Genomic DNA, 15,919 nt, shown 5'->3' with positions numbered 1-15,919 from the left:
CGGTCAGCAGTTGATGAGCAATGCCCCAGGTGCAGGTGGGTCATGGAAGGTGAGCAGGGAACCATGCCGGGACTGGCAAGCAGGAAGCACCCTCTGGGGTGCCGGCGGCTGGGACTGGCACTGAGGGAGTGCTAGTGGTGGCACAGCTGAGATTCAGGCGTGAGGACTGCTGGCTGCCCTCCATAGCTGTTGTCCTGGCGAGGGCAGGGAGCAGACAGAAGGAAGCACAGGGCCAGGGAGAGAAGAGGCTTCCCCTGCAGCGGTGCGGTGGCCCTCCCGCGCCTCTGCTGGCCGCGTTTAGCATTGTCCAGATCCAAAGGAGCAACACGGGCAGCAAGAAGGGGCAGGCCAGGCAGAAGGCGTCGGGCTGAGGCTCCAGCACCCTCAGCAGCACCATGCCTGGCCTCTGTCGCTGTGCTGGTGCTCCACGTAGCTCTCAGCACTCCTCAAACACGCGACACCATCTTCCCTCTCGCTCAGATCACGTGGTTCTCCTACTTTACACAGAATATAGATGACAACTGGTGCTTGAATAAAACTGAATGAAGCAGACTTTGGGAGACCTGCCTGTCACAGGCTGAACTGTATTCCTTCCTAACCGTGTTGAGGTCTGCACCCCAGCTGTCTCAGCACAATTGTGTTTGTAATTGGAGATGAAGAACTGACAGAGGTGACGAGTAAAATGGCTGCTAGGATGGGCCCTAACCAGTGTGGTTGCGACTTGGCACAGGGAGGTGTGGGTGCAGAGAGGAATGCCTGTGTAGACACAGCAGGTGCCGCCTGTAAGCCAGGAGATGGGCCTCGGGGAAAAAACAAGCCTGCTGCCATTCGACCTCAGACTTCTGGCTTCCGGAACTGCAAGATGTCTGTTGTTTGTCCCTGCAGTCTGTGGTGTTATTTATGGCAGCCTGAGCTGATGCAGTGCCAGTACTGGGCTGCCGTGTGACTGTGGAGTCCTGGAAACAGATACAGCTGTGACCTGGTGGGTTCTCCCTAAAGGAACGTCACCACCCAGTCACAGGAGAAAAGCTCATCCTAGAGCAAGAAGAGGCAGCCAAGGATTGAAAGGAAATGAGAATAGCATCCTCCCCTCTGAGGCTGGAGAGGGGTGAACAGGTACTCAGGGTAGCGTGAGGCTGGTCATCACAGCCACAGTGGACCAAGGTTTTGATGGCAGCACATGACCAGGGCCCAGTGTGGGTCTGAGTAGCTGCAAGCAAGCACTGATTGCTGCACCAGGTCCAACAGAGGCCACCAAATCAGACTGGGAGTAGATCCCAGAGCCAGTAAATGCGACATGGACTCTGCCTATTGGCCGCAGCAGAAAGTGTAGGGGTAGTGGCAGTAGCACGGGGGGGGGGGGGGGGGGGGGGGGGGGGGGGGGGGGGGGGGGGGGGGGTTCCTGGAGGTGTCGGCCCTGGGCCTCAGTGAAGCCCATGGCTTGTACTGCAGCCCTCCTGGGAGCAGTGCAGGCCACCAGACTGACCATACAAAGGGAAGTCCCACGTCTTCCATGAGCTGGAGGGCTGCCTTGGGAAGGAATACCCTCCCGCCCATCTGAAGGACAGTAGGACTGCTGGCTGAGGATGCCGGGAGAGGGGGCTTTGCTTCCTCTACATTTGGACCACCTCCCACCACAGCATCCTACTCCACACTGTCTGGAACCTGCCTGGGCCAGGTGATCACCACTCTCACTGATCAAGAAGCCAGGATGAGACTGGGGCTGTAGCTCAGTGGTAGAGCACTTGCCTAGCATGTGTGAGGCACTGGGTTCGATCCTCAGCATCACATAAAGATATACAAATAAAATAAAGGCATGCTGTCCATCTACAAGTACAAAAAAAAAAAAAAAAAAAAGGAAGAAGCCAGAGCAATGGCCACTCTTCTGTGTAGAGCCACCTGGCAGCTTTCAAAGCCTTCCTCCTACTGCCACCGTGGCCTCTGTGGCCACAGCCCTCCTGTGATCAGCCCATCAGCCCTGGGAGCTCCTGCCTCCGCCTTTCCTGCCTCTGCTGTCCTGTCTGCCAGGTGCCCTCCTCCTGACCTCTGGGCTGCCTTTCACCTTCTCCAGGTCTGCACGACAGAGTTCCGCTTGCCGTTGGCATGTTTAGCAATAAAAGTACAGGCTGCCCAACTGAACTTGGAAATCGGGGAAACCACCTATTGTTTAAGTTTGTGCCAGGCGGCATTTGCTCACTCCACCCGACGTCCCCCCACCTCCTGCTCCCCTCGCACGTAGAAGAGACCACCAGTGTCCTGTGGAGCCTCCCACACTCACGCTCTCGGGGGGCAGTGGCCCAGTGGAAGCCATCGTCGTCAGGATTGGACCTGGTGGGGCCAACTCGGTTCCACGGGGATGAGAGTAGGAGTGTCCTGTGTCCTCCGGGGTAGGACACAGCCCAGCAGCAGGCTGGTCACATGCCCGTCTTCCCACAGGCCGAGAAAGCAGCCAGCGGTGCAGATTTGCCCATGAACGCTAAAAGCAACTGTACGTCAGGGGCTGCTTTTATTTTTGTTGTTGGATAACCGGGTCCTCCTATGTCCAGGTTGGCCTTGAACACCTGGGCTCTGCACACTAACAGGGTTAGCAGTTTCTGCCATCAGCAGGAAGCTGGGGACAGATATCTGGTGGCCTGATATCACCGTCTGCATAACACAGACCTGCAGGAAGACTGAAGTTTTTTTTGAACCTAAAATTTGAATTTTTTTTTTTTTTTTTTGGCAGTGCTGGGGATTGAACCCAGGACCTTGCCATTGACAGGCAAGCACTCTACGAATTGAGCTATATCCCCAGCTCTGAAATTCCAATTTAATTGGGTTCCTTTTGACGTGTCCGACTCACCTGAGCCTCCTCAGTAGCTGGGGTCACTGGTGTATTCCACATCAGCTGGGAGGGGTTTTTTTCTTTTTTTGGTAACAGGGATTGAACCCAGAGGTGCTTGACCACTGAGCCATATTCCCAATCCTTTTTTTTTTTTTTTGGTAGATGGACACAATACTTTTATTTTCTTTATTTATTTATGTGGTGCTGAGGATGGAACCCAGCGCCTCACACATGCCAGGCAAGTGCTCCACCGCTGAGCCCCAGCCCCAGCCCCCCATTCTTTTTTATTTTTAACTTTGAGATAGTGTCTCACTAAATTGCTCAGGCTGGCCTCGAACTTGTGACCCTCCTGCCTCAGCCTCCCCAGCAGGCATGCACCATCACACCCAGCAGCTGAGAGAAGACTTTAAATGAGAAAAGCGTCATCAAGAAAGCAATTCTGGGGCTGGGGTTGTGGCTCAGTGGTAGAGCGCTTACCTGGCATGCGAGATGCACTGGGTTCAATCCTCAGCACCACATGTAAATAAAGGTCCACTGACAACTAAAAATGAAAAGAAAAGAAAAGAAAACAATCTGCCAGATGCGTATAATCCCAGAAACTCAAGAGGCTGAGACAGGAATATCAGAAATGTAAGGCCTGTTTCAGGAACTTAGTGAGACCCTGTCTCAAAATAAAAATAAAAGAGTTGGGGATGTGGCTCAGTGGTAGAGCACCCCAGACGCAATCCTGAGGGAGGGAGGAAACAAGGAATCCATGATTCCAAGAGTTCACACACCAGAATCAGAGCTGAAAAACAGATGAAGTAAAAGCTGACAAAACGAAATCATAACCGATGAAGCCAACTCTCATACTATTCTTGGGAGGAGTGCCAAGTTAAGTGACCACAGTGGGCTGGGAAGAAAATGGGAAAGGACATAGGAAACTTGAATTAGACTAGCAAACGTGACCTGATCAACATTTATAAAATACCAACAGGCAAACAACAGCAGAATTCATATGCCATCAAAGGCACATCCACGTAAACCATGTTCCTGGCCATAAAAGAAGCCTCAAACTTAAAAAGAAATGAGCTGGGTACAGTGGTGCACACCTGTAATTCCAGTGACTTGGAAGGCTGAGGCAGGAGGATCTCAAGTAGGAGGCCAGCCTCAGCAACTCAGCAAGACCCTGTCTCAAAATTAAAAATTGCTGGAGATGTAGCTCAGTGGCACAGTGCCCCTGGGTTTACTCAGCAGTATGGGAGGGACATAATGGGAGAACTTTGGTCTACATAGCTCAAAAACTGGAAAAGTTAGGGTTGTTAAAACGCCAGTTATCCCTGCCTTGACCTATACAACACAGAAATCGACAGACTGACACTGAATTTCATAGGAAAACACAAAGCACCTAGAATAGACACAACAGTTCTTGGAAAAGAATGAAACTGAAGCACTTCCAATACCTGACTTCAATACGTATTTTAAAACTACATTAAGGGCTGGGGAGATAGCTCAGCTGGTAGAGTGCTTGCCTTGAAAGCACGAGGCCCTGAGTTCGATCCCCAGTACCGCAAAAAAAAAAAAAAAAAACTACATTAAGTCAGTACCACATTGAAGTAAAGCAGCAGCCACTCACACATGACACTAAAGCTTTGCAAAGGTACAGAAGTTCATTCAATGGAAAAGAACAATCTCCCAACAAACAGTACAGACAAAACAAGCCACCCATGTGGGCAAAAAGCCTAGCACACTGAAAATGAAAATAACTCCAAGAGGGTCATGACATAACTGCAAAAACCAAAATGATCAAAGTTCCACATTAAACATCAGAAAAAGCCAGGGCCTTAAGTAAGCAAATATTTTTTTTTTTTTTTTGGTCCTAGGAATTAAACCCGGGGTGCTATATCACTGAGCTACACCCCCAGTCCCTTTTTTCTTTAAATATTTTTTAGTTGTCAATGGACCTTTACTTCGTTTACTTATATGTGGTGCTGAGGATCAAACCCAGGACCTCACACGTCAGGCAAGCACTCTACCACTAAGCCACAATACCAGACCCTTATTTTTATTTTGGACCAGGATTTCACTAAGGTGCCAAGGCTGGCCTTGAATTTGTGATTCTCCAGCCTCAGCTACCATGTCCAACAGCAAATATTTCTTAAAACTTAAAAATCATTAGCTAGCAAAGATTCTGATAGGGCTGGGCTGTATCTCAGTGGTAGAGTACTTGCCTAGCATGTGTGAGGCACTGGGTTCAATTCCCAGCACTGCATATAAATAAAGGTCCATCCGCAACTTAAAAAATATTAAAAAAAAAAAAAAAAAAAGGTTCTGATAAATTAGGTTTAATACAAATTTTTTTTTTTTTTTAATCTGGCCAGGCATAGTGGTGCACACCTGTAATCCCTGCTACTTGGGAGTTTGAGGCAGGAGAAGCATAAGTTCAAGGCCAGCCTCAGCAACTCAGAGAGACCCTGTCTCAAAACAAAATATAAAAAGAGGTGGAGGTGCAGCTCCGTGGTGAAGCACCCTGGGTTCAATCCCCAGAGACAATCCAACTTAAAAATGAGCAAAAACATGGAGACACATCACAGAAGACGATGCAGAATGGCAGTGATCACATGACAAGATGCTGGGCAAACACAAACTGGAACCCCAGACTAGCACGGCAACGGCACCCAGTGCTGGCCAGGAAGGACAGCACACACACTGGCACGAGTGGAAAACAGTCCACCACGGAAAATCGTGGCCATCTCCCATCAAGAACAGTCATGGCAACGGACTAGATGCTTACATACACCCCAAATCCGTGCTGGAATCCTGATCCAAGGTGGGGATGTGAGGTGAGGTCTTTGAGGTGATTAGATCTCCAGGGCAGAGCCTTCATGAACTTACACCCCTATATAAGGCCAGAGGAAGCGTCCTGTTTCTTCTACCTCAGGGGGGTACATGGCATCCATCTACAGAGGAGGACCCTCAGTAGACACCAAATCTGCCTGCACCTTGACCTTGTATTTCCCAGTGTCAGAGCCCCAAGAAATGAATTCCTATTGTTTACAAGCCTCCCAGTTCAGGTTGTTACAGCTGCCTGAGTGGACTAAGATTATCTTAAAACTCAGCAATAGAAGCTGTAGGTAGTCACCCAAAAGAAAACCCCATGTGCAGATAAATACACTTACACAGATGTTCACAGCAGTTTTATTCTCCCTCTGCCTGCCCTGGTACTAGGATGATCCCAGGGCCTTGAGCATGCTAGGCAAGCACTCTACCATCAAGCTACATTCCCACATTCATACCAATTTTATTCTTAAGAGTCCAAAGTGGAAACTCAAATTTCCAGAAATAGACAGATGAATAAACAAATGACAAACTTCCCATACATCACTTGGCAAACAGCACTACTAAAACACAAACAACATGTTGAGTCTAAGACACAAGTCTGTACTTAGAAGTGAAGATGTCACTCACTGCACTTATGTAGGTGGAGCTCTATGACAAGCAACCCTCGTCCTCACTGACAGGAAGTGGTCAGCGGGGCTGGGGTTGAGCTGATTGGGAGGGTGATCGGCAACTTCGTGGATGAATGTTACTTTGAATTGTGGGTGGTTACACGTGTGGGGATTTCCCAAAACTCTGTACACTTAAAGTAGGTGTCCTGGCTAAAGTGGCCGGGAATGCCTGCTTCTTGACCATTTGCAACCCAAATGATGGCGTCTCCCAGGAAGCGGACTCCACATGTCTGCTGAGAATTATCTGCCCTTAAAGGCTTCCAGGGCTGCTGAACACGTTAAGAACTCAAAACACGTCCTTAAGGGCAGACGTTGTTTTGTACCATCTCAAAGCTAGCTGTTCACCACATACTGAACTTGCCAGCTTTGACAGCTTAACTACAAGGCAATTCATCTGTCTGCCTGTCTGCTGGATTCTCTTTCCCGGGTCACTCTTTCTCCGCGAGCTGACAAGCAACCCCTGCCCTCTTTGGAGCAGCTAAAACGCCGCCTTCCGTGAAGCCTTCTCAGATCCCAATGGCACTGGCCATCCCCTCCTCACTAATGTCCTACAAGACCTAGAACACACTTACTTGAGCACACCACTCGCTGCACCAGGAGGTCTTCCCCGCTGCACTCAACAGCTTCAGGATGCATGGGCCTTACTCTTTTTCCAGTATTTAGAATTATTCTCTACAGACCTCAACATGTTTTCAAACAAATGACAATGTGAGCAAGAAAATGACAAAAGTGGAGTTAATCATGGAGCTGCTAAAATAGAAAAAGGTTGCAGGGTGCACTGGGGTTGTGTGCTCGGGAACGTCTGAGAAGACCAAGTGAGGGACAACTGCACGGTGAGGCTGCAGAAGGCAGCAGGACACCAAGTGGACAGAGTGACTGCGGGCAAGTCTTAAGGAGGAGCAGCAGGTGGTGACAGGGCTAGTGACAAGAGAAGACACCTCCGGCAGAACAGACCACACTGCTGCAAAATGAACAAAGAACACCCTAACATTCAGAAGTAGCAATGAGATAATGGCTATTACACCCAGATTTGGGGGTGCTTTTTATTGCCATGTGCTAGACGCTGGGGACACACGAAGAAACAGCACAAGGGAAGATAATTTGTAATGCTGCTGTCAGAGCAAGCACAGTAGCAGAGGGAGCATTGAGCAACAGAAGATGGAGCCTGCCTTCCTAAGCTGGGGAACCTTCCCGGGTGCGACGCTGAGAGGAGCCTTTGCAGCGAGCGGGAATCGGCATGCCAGGGAAGACCCTTCAAAGAGGCAGAAACAACCTGGAGAACATGGGAAGTAGAATGTGCCACCCGCCTGACCAGGAGCTGAGGGGTCAATGAAGCAAAAGCTCTAGGACAGAGGCAGGGGCTCTGCTGGACCACAGGGAACCAACTCTTGGTTCTGCACGAGCCTCTCTCTTCGGTCTTTCTGGTAGGTAACCCTCTCGAGTAACAGGATTAAGCACTCCGCTCTACACTTCGAGGATTTAACTCAAGTGTGGGTTGACTGGGAAGACCTTCGCACCCCTACCCCAGCCCAGCCCAAGGCCAGCCAGCCACCAGCTCCTTCATTCTTCTGCCCTGGTGGCAGTCCACTCCAAAGCAGGCTGTCTGGACTAAGGGAACTGACATGTCCAAACCTCATAAGTCACATGAATGTCAATTCCACCCATTGCCAAACACCACTCCCAGAGCCAGAGTGATCTTCTATACATTATCCGCACAGTCCCCCTGTCCTGTGGCCCTCTTGGCCAAATGCATGGGGGCCTCACCCAGGGAAAGGCCCTCTGGGTGCACAAAGTCTGGGGGTGGGGCGCAGCCCTTGCCATGCTGGCTATACTGGTAGAGCCTCTCTTCAGTGTGCATCTTCTGGTGCTGAAGGAAGTTGGACCTCTGGATGAAGCCTTTCCCACAAAAGCTGCACACATAGGGCTTCTCTCCAGTGTGGACAATCTGGTGCAGCAGCAGCTTGGAGCTCTGGATGAAGGCCTTCCCACAGTCTTTGCATTCAAAAGGTCTGTCCCCAGTGTGGATCTTCTGATGTTCAGTGAGGTGGGCTTTCTGCAGAAAAGCCTTCCCGCACTCTTTACATTCATATACCCGCTCACCAGTGTGGATTTTCTGGTGTCGAATAAGGTATGAACTCAGAAAAAAGGCCTTCCCACATTCATTACACTCATAGAGTTTCTCCCCTGTGTGGATTCTCTGATGCTGAGTAAAATTGGATGTCTGGCTGAAGCGCTTCCCACACTCGTTGCATACATACGGCCGCTCTCCAGTATGAATTCTCTGATGCTGAATAAGCTTCGAACTCCGAATAAAGGCCTTCCCACACTCATTGCACTCAAAGGGTCTCTCTCCAGTGTGGATCCTCTGATGCTCAATGAGGTCCGAGCGATGGCGGAAGGCCTTCCCACAGTCTTTGCACTCGTACTGCTTCACCTCAGTGTGGACCTGGTAATGCCGGATAAGGCTCGAGCTCCTGATGAAGGACTTCCCACACTCATTGCACTCATAGGGTCTCTCTCCGGTGTGGATTCTCTGGTGGCGAATGAGTAAGGAGCTCTGACTGAAGCCTTTCCCACATTCTTTGCATTCAAAGGGCCTCTCTCTGGTGTGGACCCTTTGGTGTCGAAGTAGGTCTGAGCTGTGACAGAAGGCTTTCCCACACTGAGCACATTTGAACGGCTTTTCTCCCACATGTACTCGCTGATGCTCAATTAGGTTTGCATAGTGGATGAAGTCTTTCCCACACACGTTGCACACACAGAGTCTGTCTCCAGTGTGGACTTTCTGATGCTCTGTGAGGTGTGAGGTCTGACCAAAGCCTTTCCCAGGGTGATCACATGTGCAAGACTTCTCCCCAGTATGAGAAATCTGATGTCTAAGTAGGTCTGAATCAAAAGGGAAGCTTTTGCCACAAATACCACAAGGATGTGCCTCCCCTTCTATGAGCTCCCTCTGAAGTATAAGAAGGTTTGAGTTCAGTACAGTGTCTCTTCCTGACTTGCTGCACACCTGGGCTGTCTCTCCTGTTTGGATTTTCCAGTGGGTCACTGTCACCTGCCTGAAGTCCCCCTCTTGAGAGGGAGGACTCTCCAGGCTCTGCCCTTCTGGGTTTCTCAACAGCTGCCCTAATCTGGCTTCATCGATTTCCCCAGACTTGGGGGCAGGGGGTTCCATCAGTATGAGTTTGTCTGACATCATATTATGTGAATTTTCATCCTCAGGAATTCCAGTTTCAAAGTCAGCTTCTTGTTACCAGCTCCTATGGAGAATCTGAAATGAGAAAAAAAAGACCATCTTTCCCATTGGTCAACAGGGAACTGCTGAAGCAGGCGCAGAACTCAGCTCAGGTGCTCCGAGTGGGGAGGGAGCGTCTCCTCGCCACACTCCCAGCCCTTCTCTGCTGCAGGCTCTCCTCGCACCCCACCAGCCATCTCCATGTAGAAGGGCTTCTTCGTGGCTCCCCCTCTGACACGTCCAACTCCAGAACAGGGGGCTGTCTGTGGTGCAGACCCCTGCTGACCCTTGGTGTGCTCTGGGTGGATGGCAGGGGGTAGGGATATGGCTGCGACTCCAGTCAGAAGTCAAGGTGTAGATTCCCTTGGGCTGGGCTGGGGCTCAGTGGTAGGGCGCTTGCCTGGATGGGTGAGGCACTGGGTTCGATTCTCAGCACCGCATACAAACAAAACAAACAAACAAAAAGGCACATCAACAACAAAAAAGATGTATATTCCTGAATCATTAAATTTATCAATCCTATCATCTCTTCACTGTCCCTCAGCCCTTCATGTCCTGCCTTCTGTCCTCACCTAGTAAGAATCCAAAGTTCATGGTACTGCATCCACTTGAGGCTCCACCCTACACAGTGACTGTATTAGCAACCACTGCAGCTCCTCTGACCTGTGGGGGCTGACTTTAAAGTCAGGAGACCAGTTAGGACCTCCTCACTTCTCGTCCTGCACTTGCGGTGATTTCATACCTAGGTCTGTAGCGTTGAATCCGTGGCAGCCTGAAACAGTTTCTGCTTCCTGCCCTGACCTACCTGACTGTCCTCATCACTCCACACGTGCCCTGAGCATCCTTAGATGTGCATCCACCACATGTCAAATATGCCAAATATACTTGGAAAGTAAAACTGCATGTTCTAAACACATGCAGACATTTTTCTTACATTATTCCCTCAAAAGATTTGGCATAACAACTATTTACATGTATTAGGTATAAGTAACCTGAGATAATTCAAACGATTTGGAGCTTGTGCACAGGCTACAAGCAAATAAGACATAATTTTCTCCCACATGTACTCGCTGATGCTCAATTAGATTTGCATAGTGGATGAAGCCTTTCCCACACACGTTGCACACAGAGTCTGTCTCCAGCATGGACTTTCTGATGCTCCGTGAGGTGTGAGGTCTGACCAAAGCCTTTCCCAGGGTGATCACATGTGCAAGACTTCTTCCCAGGACTTAAGTATATCCTCCCATCTGGCATCTGCAGAACCTTGGGATACCTGCATAATCCTCCTCTTCATATGATCCCAACCCCCCTGCTCTTCTAAACCTGCCAGCTTGTGTGGAACCAGCTTGGTTACATTTAGCTTGCCCTGCTGACCTGTCTGTGCTCTTGCTGACTGAGGGCTCCATGTCTACAGCCCACCTGGCGGCCTGAGAGCTGCCAAAATGCTCTATATTCCCTTAACTCTCCTGAGTTTCCTCTTTTTAAATATCCCTCACTCCCTTCTGCCCTTCAGCTGAAAACCTTGATTCTCATCTTCAATCAGAAAGGAGAAGCAGTGAGACAGAATGTCCACTCTCCCCACCTACTTCTTGCTCTGTGAAGTTGTCCTTGATCCCACTAAAGTTCCCCCAGTCTCCTCAAGCCATAATTCAAGCTGTAACTCTCTACAATCCTAAGTCCCCCACCCCATGCTCCCAGCCCACCATTCCCACCAGCAACACCAGTGTTTCCACCCATCTAAAAACCTTGGTCATGAGCCTATAGTCCCACCCACTGGGAAGGCTGAGGCAGGAGGATCACTTGAGCCCAGGAGTCTGAGACCAGCCTGGGCAGCACAGTAAGACCCTGAATCAAAAGAATAAAAACAAGTGAGATGTGGTGGTACACAGCTATAATCCTAGCTACTCAGGAGTTTGAGACAAGAGGGTCTCAAGTTTGAGGTCACCCCAGGTCACTCAGTGAGACCCTGTCACAAAATAAAAAGTAAAACATGTCTGGGATGTAGCTCAGTGCTGAAGGACATATGGGTTCCACCCACAGTACACAAAGACCACCAAGAAGCCCCCGACTTCCTAAGCCCACTCCCCTGCAGCTACGACCCATCACTCTCCCTACAGCAGCACTTGAAGCGTCACTGTGTCCTTTCTCCATGTCTTCTTCACTGAACTCGCCCCTACAGACTCTCACCCTGAGTCCATCATGTCAATACAGTGGGCCAGTCATGGCTGCTCACCCAACTCAACCACTGGCAGTGGCTGACAGCCAGTGCTTTCCCCTTTGGAGGTCACCCTGTCAGTGGGCTTCTGGACAACCTCTCCTGGCTGTCCCACTTTCTTACCACCACTCCTTCCTGGTGTCCTGACGATCCCCAACCCCCATACACCAAGTTCAGTGAGCAGGCCTCCTCTCCACCTCCCCTCACTCCAGAGGCCAACACAGAACCTGAGAAGATGCTGTCCCCTGAGGGACAGGCACTTCCACCTGCAGCTGGCTTTCCACCGGCCTGACAGGCTCTCAACCTGATGTCTGTGCCTGGGTGTCCTCAGCTCTTCAAACTCACGCGTCAATTTAAGTAGAGACATTGCTCTTTCCGTCTGCAGTGAGGTCACATCACTTCATTTACTCAGACCACAGACTGCAACTCCCTGTTCTTTTGTGGACATCCCAAGTCCAATCCATCAGCAGACCTGCAGGCCAGGCCCTCACCTGACCATGTCTCCATGTCACACACCACCCCCCATCACCATTTCTCCACACAAGTGCAACAGCCTCCTAACTCCACATTCCCCTTTCCTGTCGCTTCTACACAGTCAGCAGAATGACCCCTTAAAGAAGGAATCAGCTGTCATTCTACTCAAAAGCTTTCAAGGCCCTCTACCCCTCCGCTATGTCAAAGCCGCATTCTTCCCCAGTAGGCAAGATGAGCACACAAAATGAAATGGGGGCTGGGCTGTGGCCAGTGGCGGAGTGCTCGCCTACCGTGTGAGGCACTGGGTCCCATTCTCAGCACACCTATAAACAAGTAAAATAAAGGTCCCTTGACTAAAAAAAAATTTTTTTAAATGAAAAAGGGACAATAACCAGGATTCAAGCTCACCCTTTCCCACCCTTCTTGTGCCAGCTGTTTCCAGGGCATGTGTTCTGCTCTGCTCCTTCATGTCATGAGTTTAAAGCAGGAAGTCTGGCAACAGATCTAACTGGCATTCAGTCTAGAGAAAGCCAATGTCACTCCAACCTAGCCACTGTCCAGTAAGGTGACCTCCTGTGCGTTGTGTGCCTCACTCTTGTGCCTCAACTGCTTCAGGACCCAGGAAAGGCAGGCTGTATGCACTGTGCCCTCATGCCCTAGCCGCGCAGTGCTGAACACTGGACTGGCATCATCTCATGCACTCCTCAGGGGGCAGACATTTACTCTACTATTTACAGAGGAAACAGACTAAGAACAAAGAAAACGACCCAAGGTACTAAGCCAGTAAAGGCAGAGCTAAGGTTCAAATTCCAGTCTGTCTGCCTTCAGCACCCATTTCCTCAGGAAGACTTTTTTCCTTCCCAAGCATGATGTCACTTTTACAGATATTTTGCTGAGTTACCAGCTAGGATTAGTATTATGAAAGTAAATGTATATTTTAACATTGTAAATTTTCTTAATTAGAAAAAGGGGTAGAGGCAGGAAGTGGTGGCACATGCCTGTAATCCCTGTGACTCCAGAGGCTGAGGCAGAAGATGCTGTGAGGTTATCCTCATCAATGTAGCAAGACCCTATCTCAAAAGATACAATAAAAAGGGGCTGAGGGTATAGTTGTGTGGCGGAGCACTCCTGGGTTCTGTCCCCATATCACAAAAATAAGTGAATGAATTAATTACATTTTGAAGGGGGGTGAGGGTAGGAATGTGGTTTCTTGACTGTTTTAGCCAATAATACATTCCAATTATTTTCCTGGCACTGGGGATTGAAGACAGGGCACTCTACCACTGAACTACATCCTCAACCTTTTTTGTTTGTTTAATTTTGAGACAGGGTCTTGCTAAGTTGGCTGAGGCTGGCCTCAAATTTATGATCCTCCTGCCTCTGCGTCCTGAGTTGTTGAAATTATAGACATGCTGCCATTACGCCTGGTATTTTAAAATAACACATCTGGAAACAAGCGTGTGTGTCTACAAGAATACACCATGTGCATGACACGTAAATATTTTCATAATTTTCTTAACTTCATAGGAAGTTCTTAAATAGATTATACCTTGCTTTCAACAAACATTTAAAAATCAACGATCTTAAGTTTCTACTTAGCTCCTTTTTCTTCTGTGAATATAAGTAAAATTAAATCAATACATTTTCCTTAAAAGAAACTTGAATGAAATAATAATAAAACTATGCCAGGTTTCTGGGCCAACAGCACAATCTTTTCCTATTACAAAACATGGAATCTACTGGAAGAAGCACCACATGGACTAAATGCATACTGGTGTTGTGTACCAGAAGCAGTGACAGTGACTCTGGGGTGTGCTGGGGTGTCCCTGACAGCACTAGAAACTCAGCTTTCACATCCGCATTGGTAAAGGGACATTCGGGCTTTGGTTCAGTCATTTATTGCTCAAGGCCCACAGGAAAAGAACAGAAAGACTTGCTAAGCTCCAGCCCTGGCAGTAACAAGGGCAGAGCCCAAGGGCCCTGAGGGACCAGGGGCCTGTGTACAAGATGCAGCAATTCAGGAGGGAGAAGAGTGTGTGCCAGTCAGCAGGCAAGGGGCATTTGTTTTCTCATGTTCTCCTCACAACCTTCCAAGGAGTTCCAGGAGCTGACTTGTTCAAGGTCAAAGAGAAGAGGAAGCAGCTGCTAGCTGCTCTCTACAGCTCTTTTTCTCCCTCTGCATCGTAAGGTCACTGGGCTTCTGTCCCCAGCAGGTGCTCTCAGGGTTTTCCCAAGGAAACAGACAAGAGTCTCCCTTTCCTGACAAGCCTAGTGTCCTTTCACCAGCATGTTCCACCAGCCTAGGCAGCACTCAGTCCCCTGAATTGCTTCAATGGCACCACCCTGTTCTATGTCTGCTACTTCTCTGACCTCCCTGTCTTCTTATTCCATTGGGCTAATGAGTGTCCTAGGGATTTTCCAGCTCAGCCCTCTCTCTTTATCACCTGCTAGGTTGTTCCAGAACCAGAAATCCATCCCTCCAGGGGAGGCCAACCACAGGTGAAGACTTGTGAAATCTCTCCCGGTACCTTCTATTATTATTGGATGCCCTGGTTATGACAAGTGTGAAAGCACTGATGTAATGTCGCATGTATGACAGGGACAAAGGCCCCTCTCTGTGAATAGGGAGGGCACGGTATTGCCTGAAGACTCATTTCTCAAGTCCTAGGTGGGCAGAAGACATTAACACTCTGGGAAACCGCTGGCACACACCCAGGTCCTTCGAACCCCTTGATCATGGTGCAGCCAGTATGTAAAGGGGATAAAATGTCCCTGGCATCAGCAGAGACGCCACTGGGGCTCACAGACTTCTAGAGAAAAAGAAGTTTCAGGAAAATGGGGACAGCATAGCCGACCACCTGTCCCCATGTGGGATTTCTCCTTCGGGTCAGCCGTGCAGCTGACTCTGGTCACGCTTTCATCTCCGCCTCTAACCCAAGCAGCACAGAGGTGTTGGCGCTGCATCTCCTGCGGAGGCCGCAGGACCGCAGAGAGGGCAGATAGGGTCAGAGCCACAAAGCAGCGACGCTCGCACCTGTGCCCCCAACGCCTGGGCAACCACCCTCCAAGCGGCTCAGAAGCGGGGAGCGCAACCCGGGCGGGCCCCGTGGAGCGCGGGGAACGCGCCTGGCATTTACGCAGGAAGCTCGGCGGGGACAAGACGGCAGGCTCCGGCCCCGCCGCCGCGGCCCCGGGAGACCGGCTCGCCGCGGCTGGGCCGGACCCCGCCCGGCCGCGAGCCCGCAACACGCCACTCACCCGGCGCCCGGCGGCGAGAGGACCGCGCGCGCCCGACGCCGCAGCCAGGCCGCCCGGCGCTGGACCCCGCAAGCCACCGACAAAGCCCGCACAGCAGCCCGCACGCCGCGGCCGGAAGTCGCCCGAGGCCCCGCCCTGAGGACTTCCGAGGCCGCTCTAGGAGCGCCAGGAGCCGGCTCCCTCTCGGTGGTGCGCACTTCCGGCCGGTGGGCCGGGCCGGGTCTTGGATCGCGTCGCGGCGCAGGGCGACGGGAGGCGGGAGGCAGGCCGGCCCGGGAGGCAAGCCTGCCCGCCCTCTGGAAGTCGCGGGCGGTGTGGCCTTCAGACTTCGGTCGTCGGCCCCCTGAGGAAAGGGGCAGCGGCATGCTCCAGCGAGCGGCTCCCCGAAGGTCCAGTGACTGCAGGTCGGCTCGCGGGGCCCCGTG

General features: G+C 50.7%; 1 protein-coding gene across 1 annotated transcript; it reads right to left on the bottom strand.

Annotated features, from left to right (window-relative positions):
* Positions 1-5,568: 5,568 nt before the first annotated feature.
* Positions 5,569-15,626, bottom strand: ZNF623 (zinc finger protein 623). Its single transcript, XM_079129465.1, has 2 exons — positions 15,495-15,626; positions 5,569-9,583 (listed from the first exon to the last, which is right to left on the bottom strand). The coding sequence occupies exon 2, from the start codon at positions 9,509-9,511 to the stop codon at positions 8,012-8,014; it is 1,500 nt and encodes a 499-aa protein (XP_078985591.1). The 5' UTR covers positions 9,512-9,583; positions 15,495-15,626; the 3' UTR covers positions 5,569-8,011.
* Between the last annotated feature and the right edge of the window lie 293 nt (positions 15,627-15,919).

The sequence above is a fragment of the Sciurus vulgaris genome, assembly GCF_902686455.1.
Source record: "Sciurus vulgaris genome assembly, chromosome: 1".
NCBI classification, from domain to species: domain Eukaryota; kingdom Metazoa; phylum Chordata; class Mammalia; order Rodentia; family Sciuridae; genus Sciurus; species Sciurus vulgaris.
The sequence above is the reverse complement of the archived record's forward strand: the minus strand, read 5'-3'. Positions and strand labels throughout refer to the sequence as shown.

Bases quoted from the DNA above. Each gene is read 5' to 3' on its own strand.
- ZNF623 (XM_079129465.1), bottom strand. From the start codon at position 9,511: ATGATGTCAGACAAACTCATACTGATGGAACCCCCTGCCCCCAAGTCT.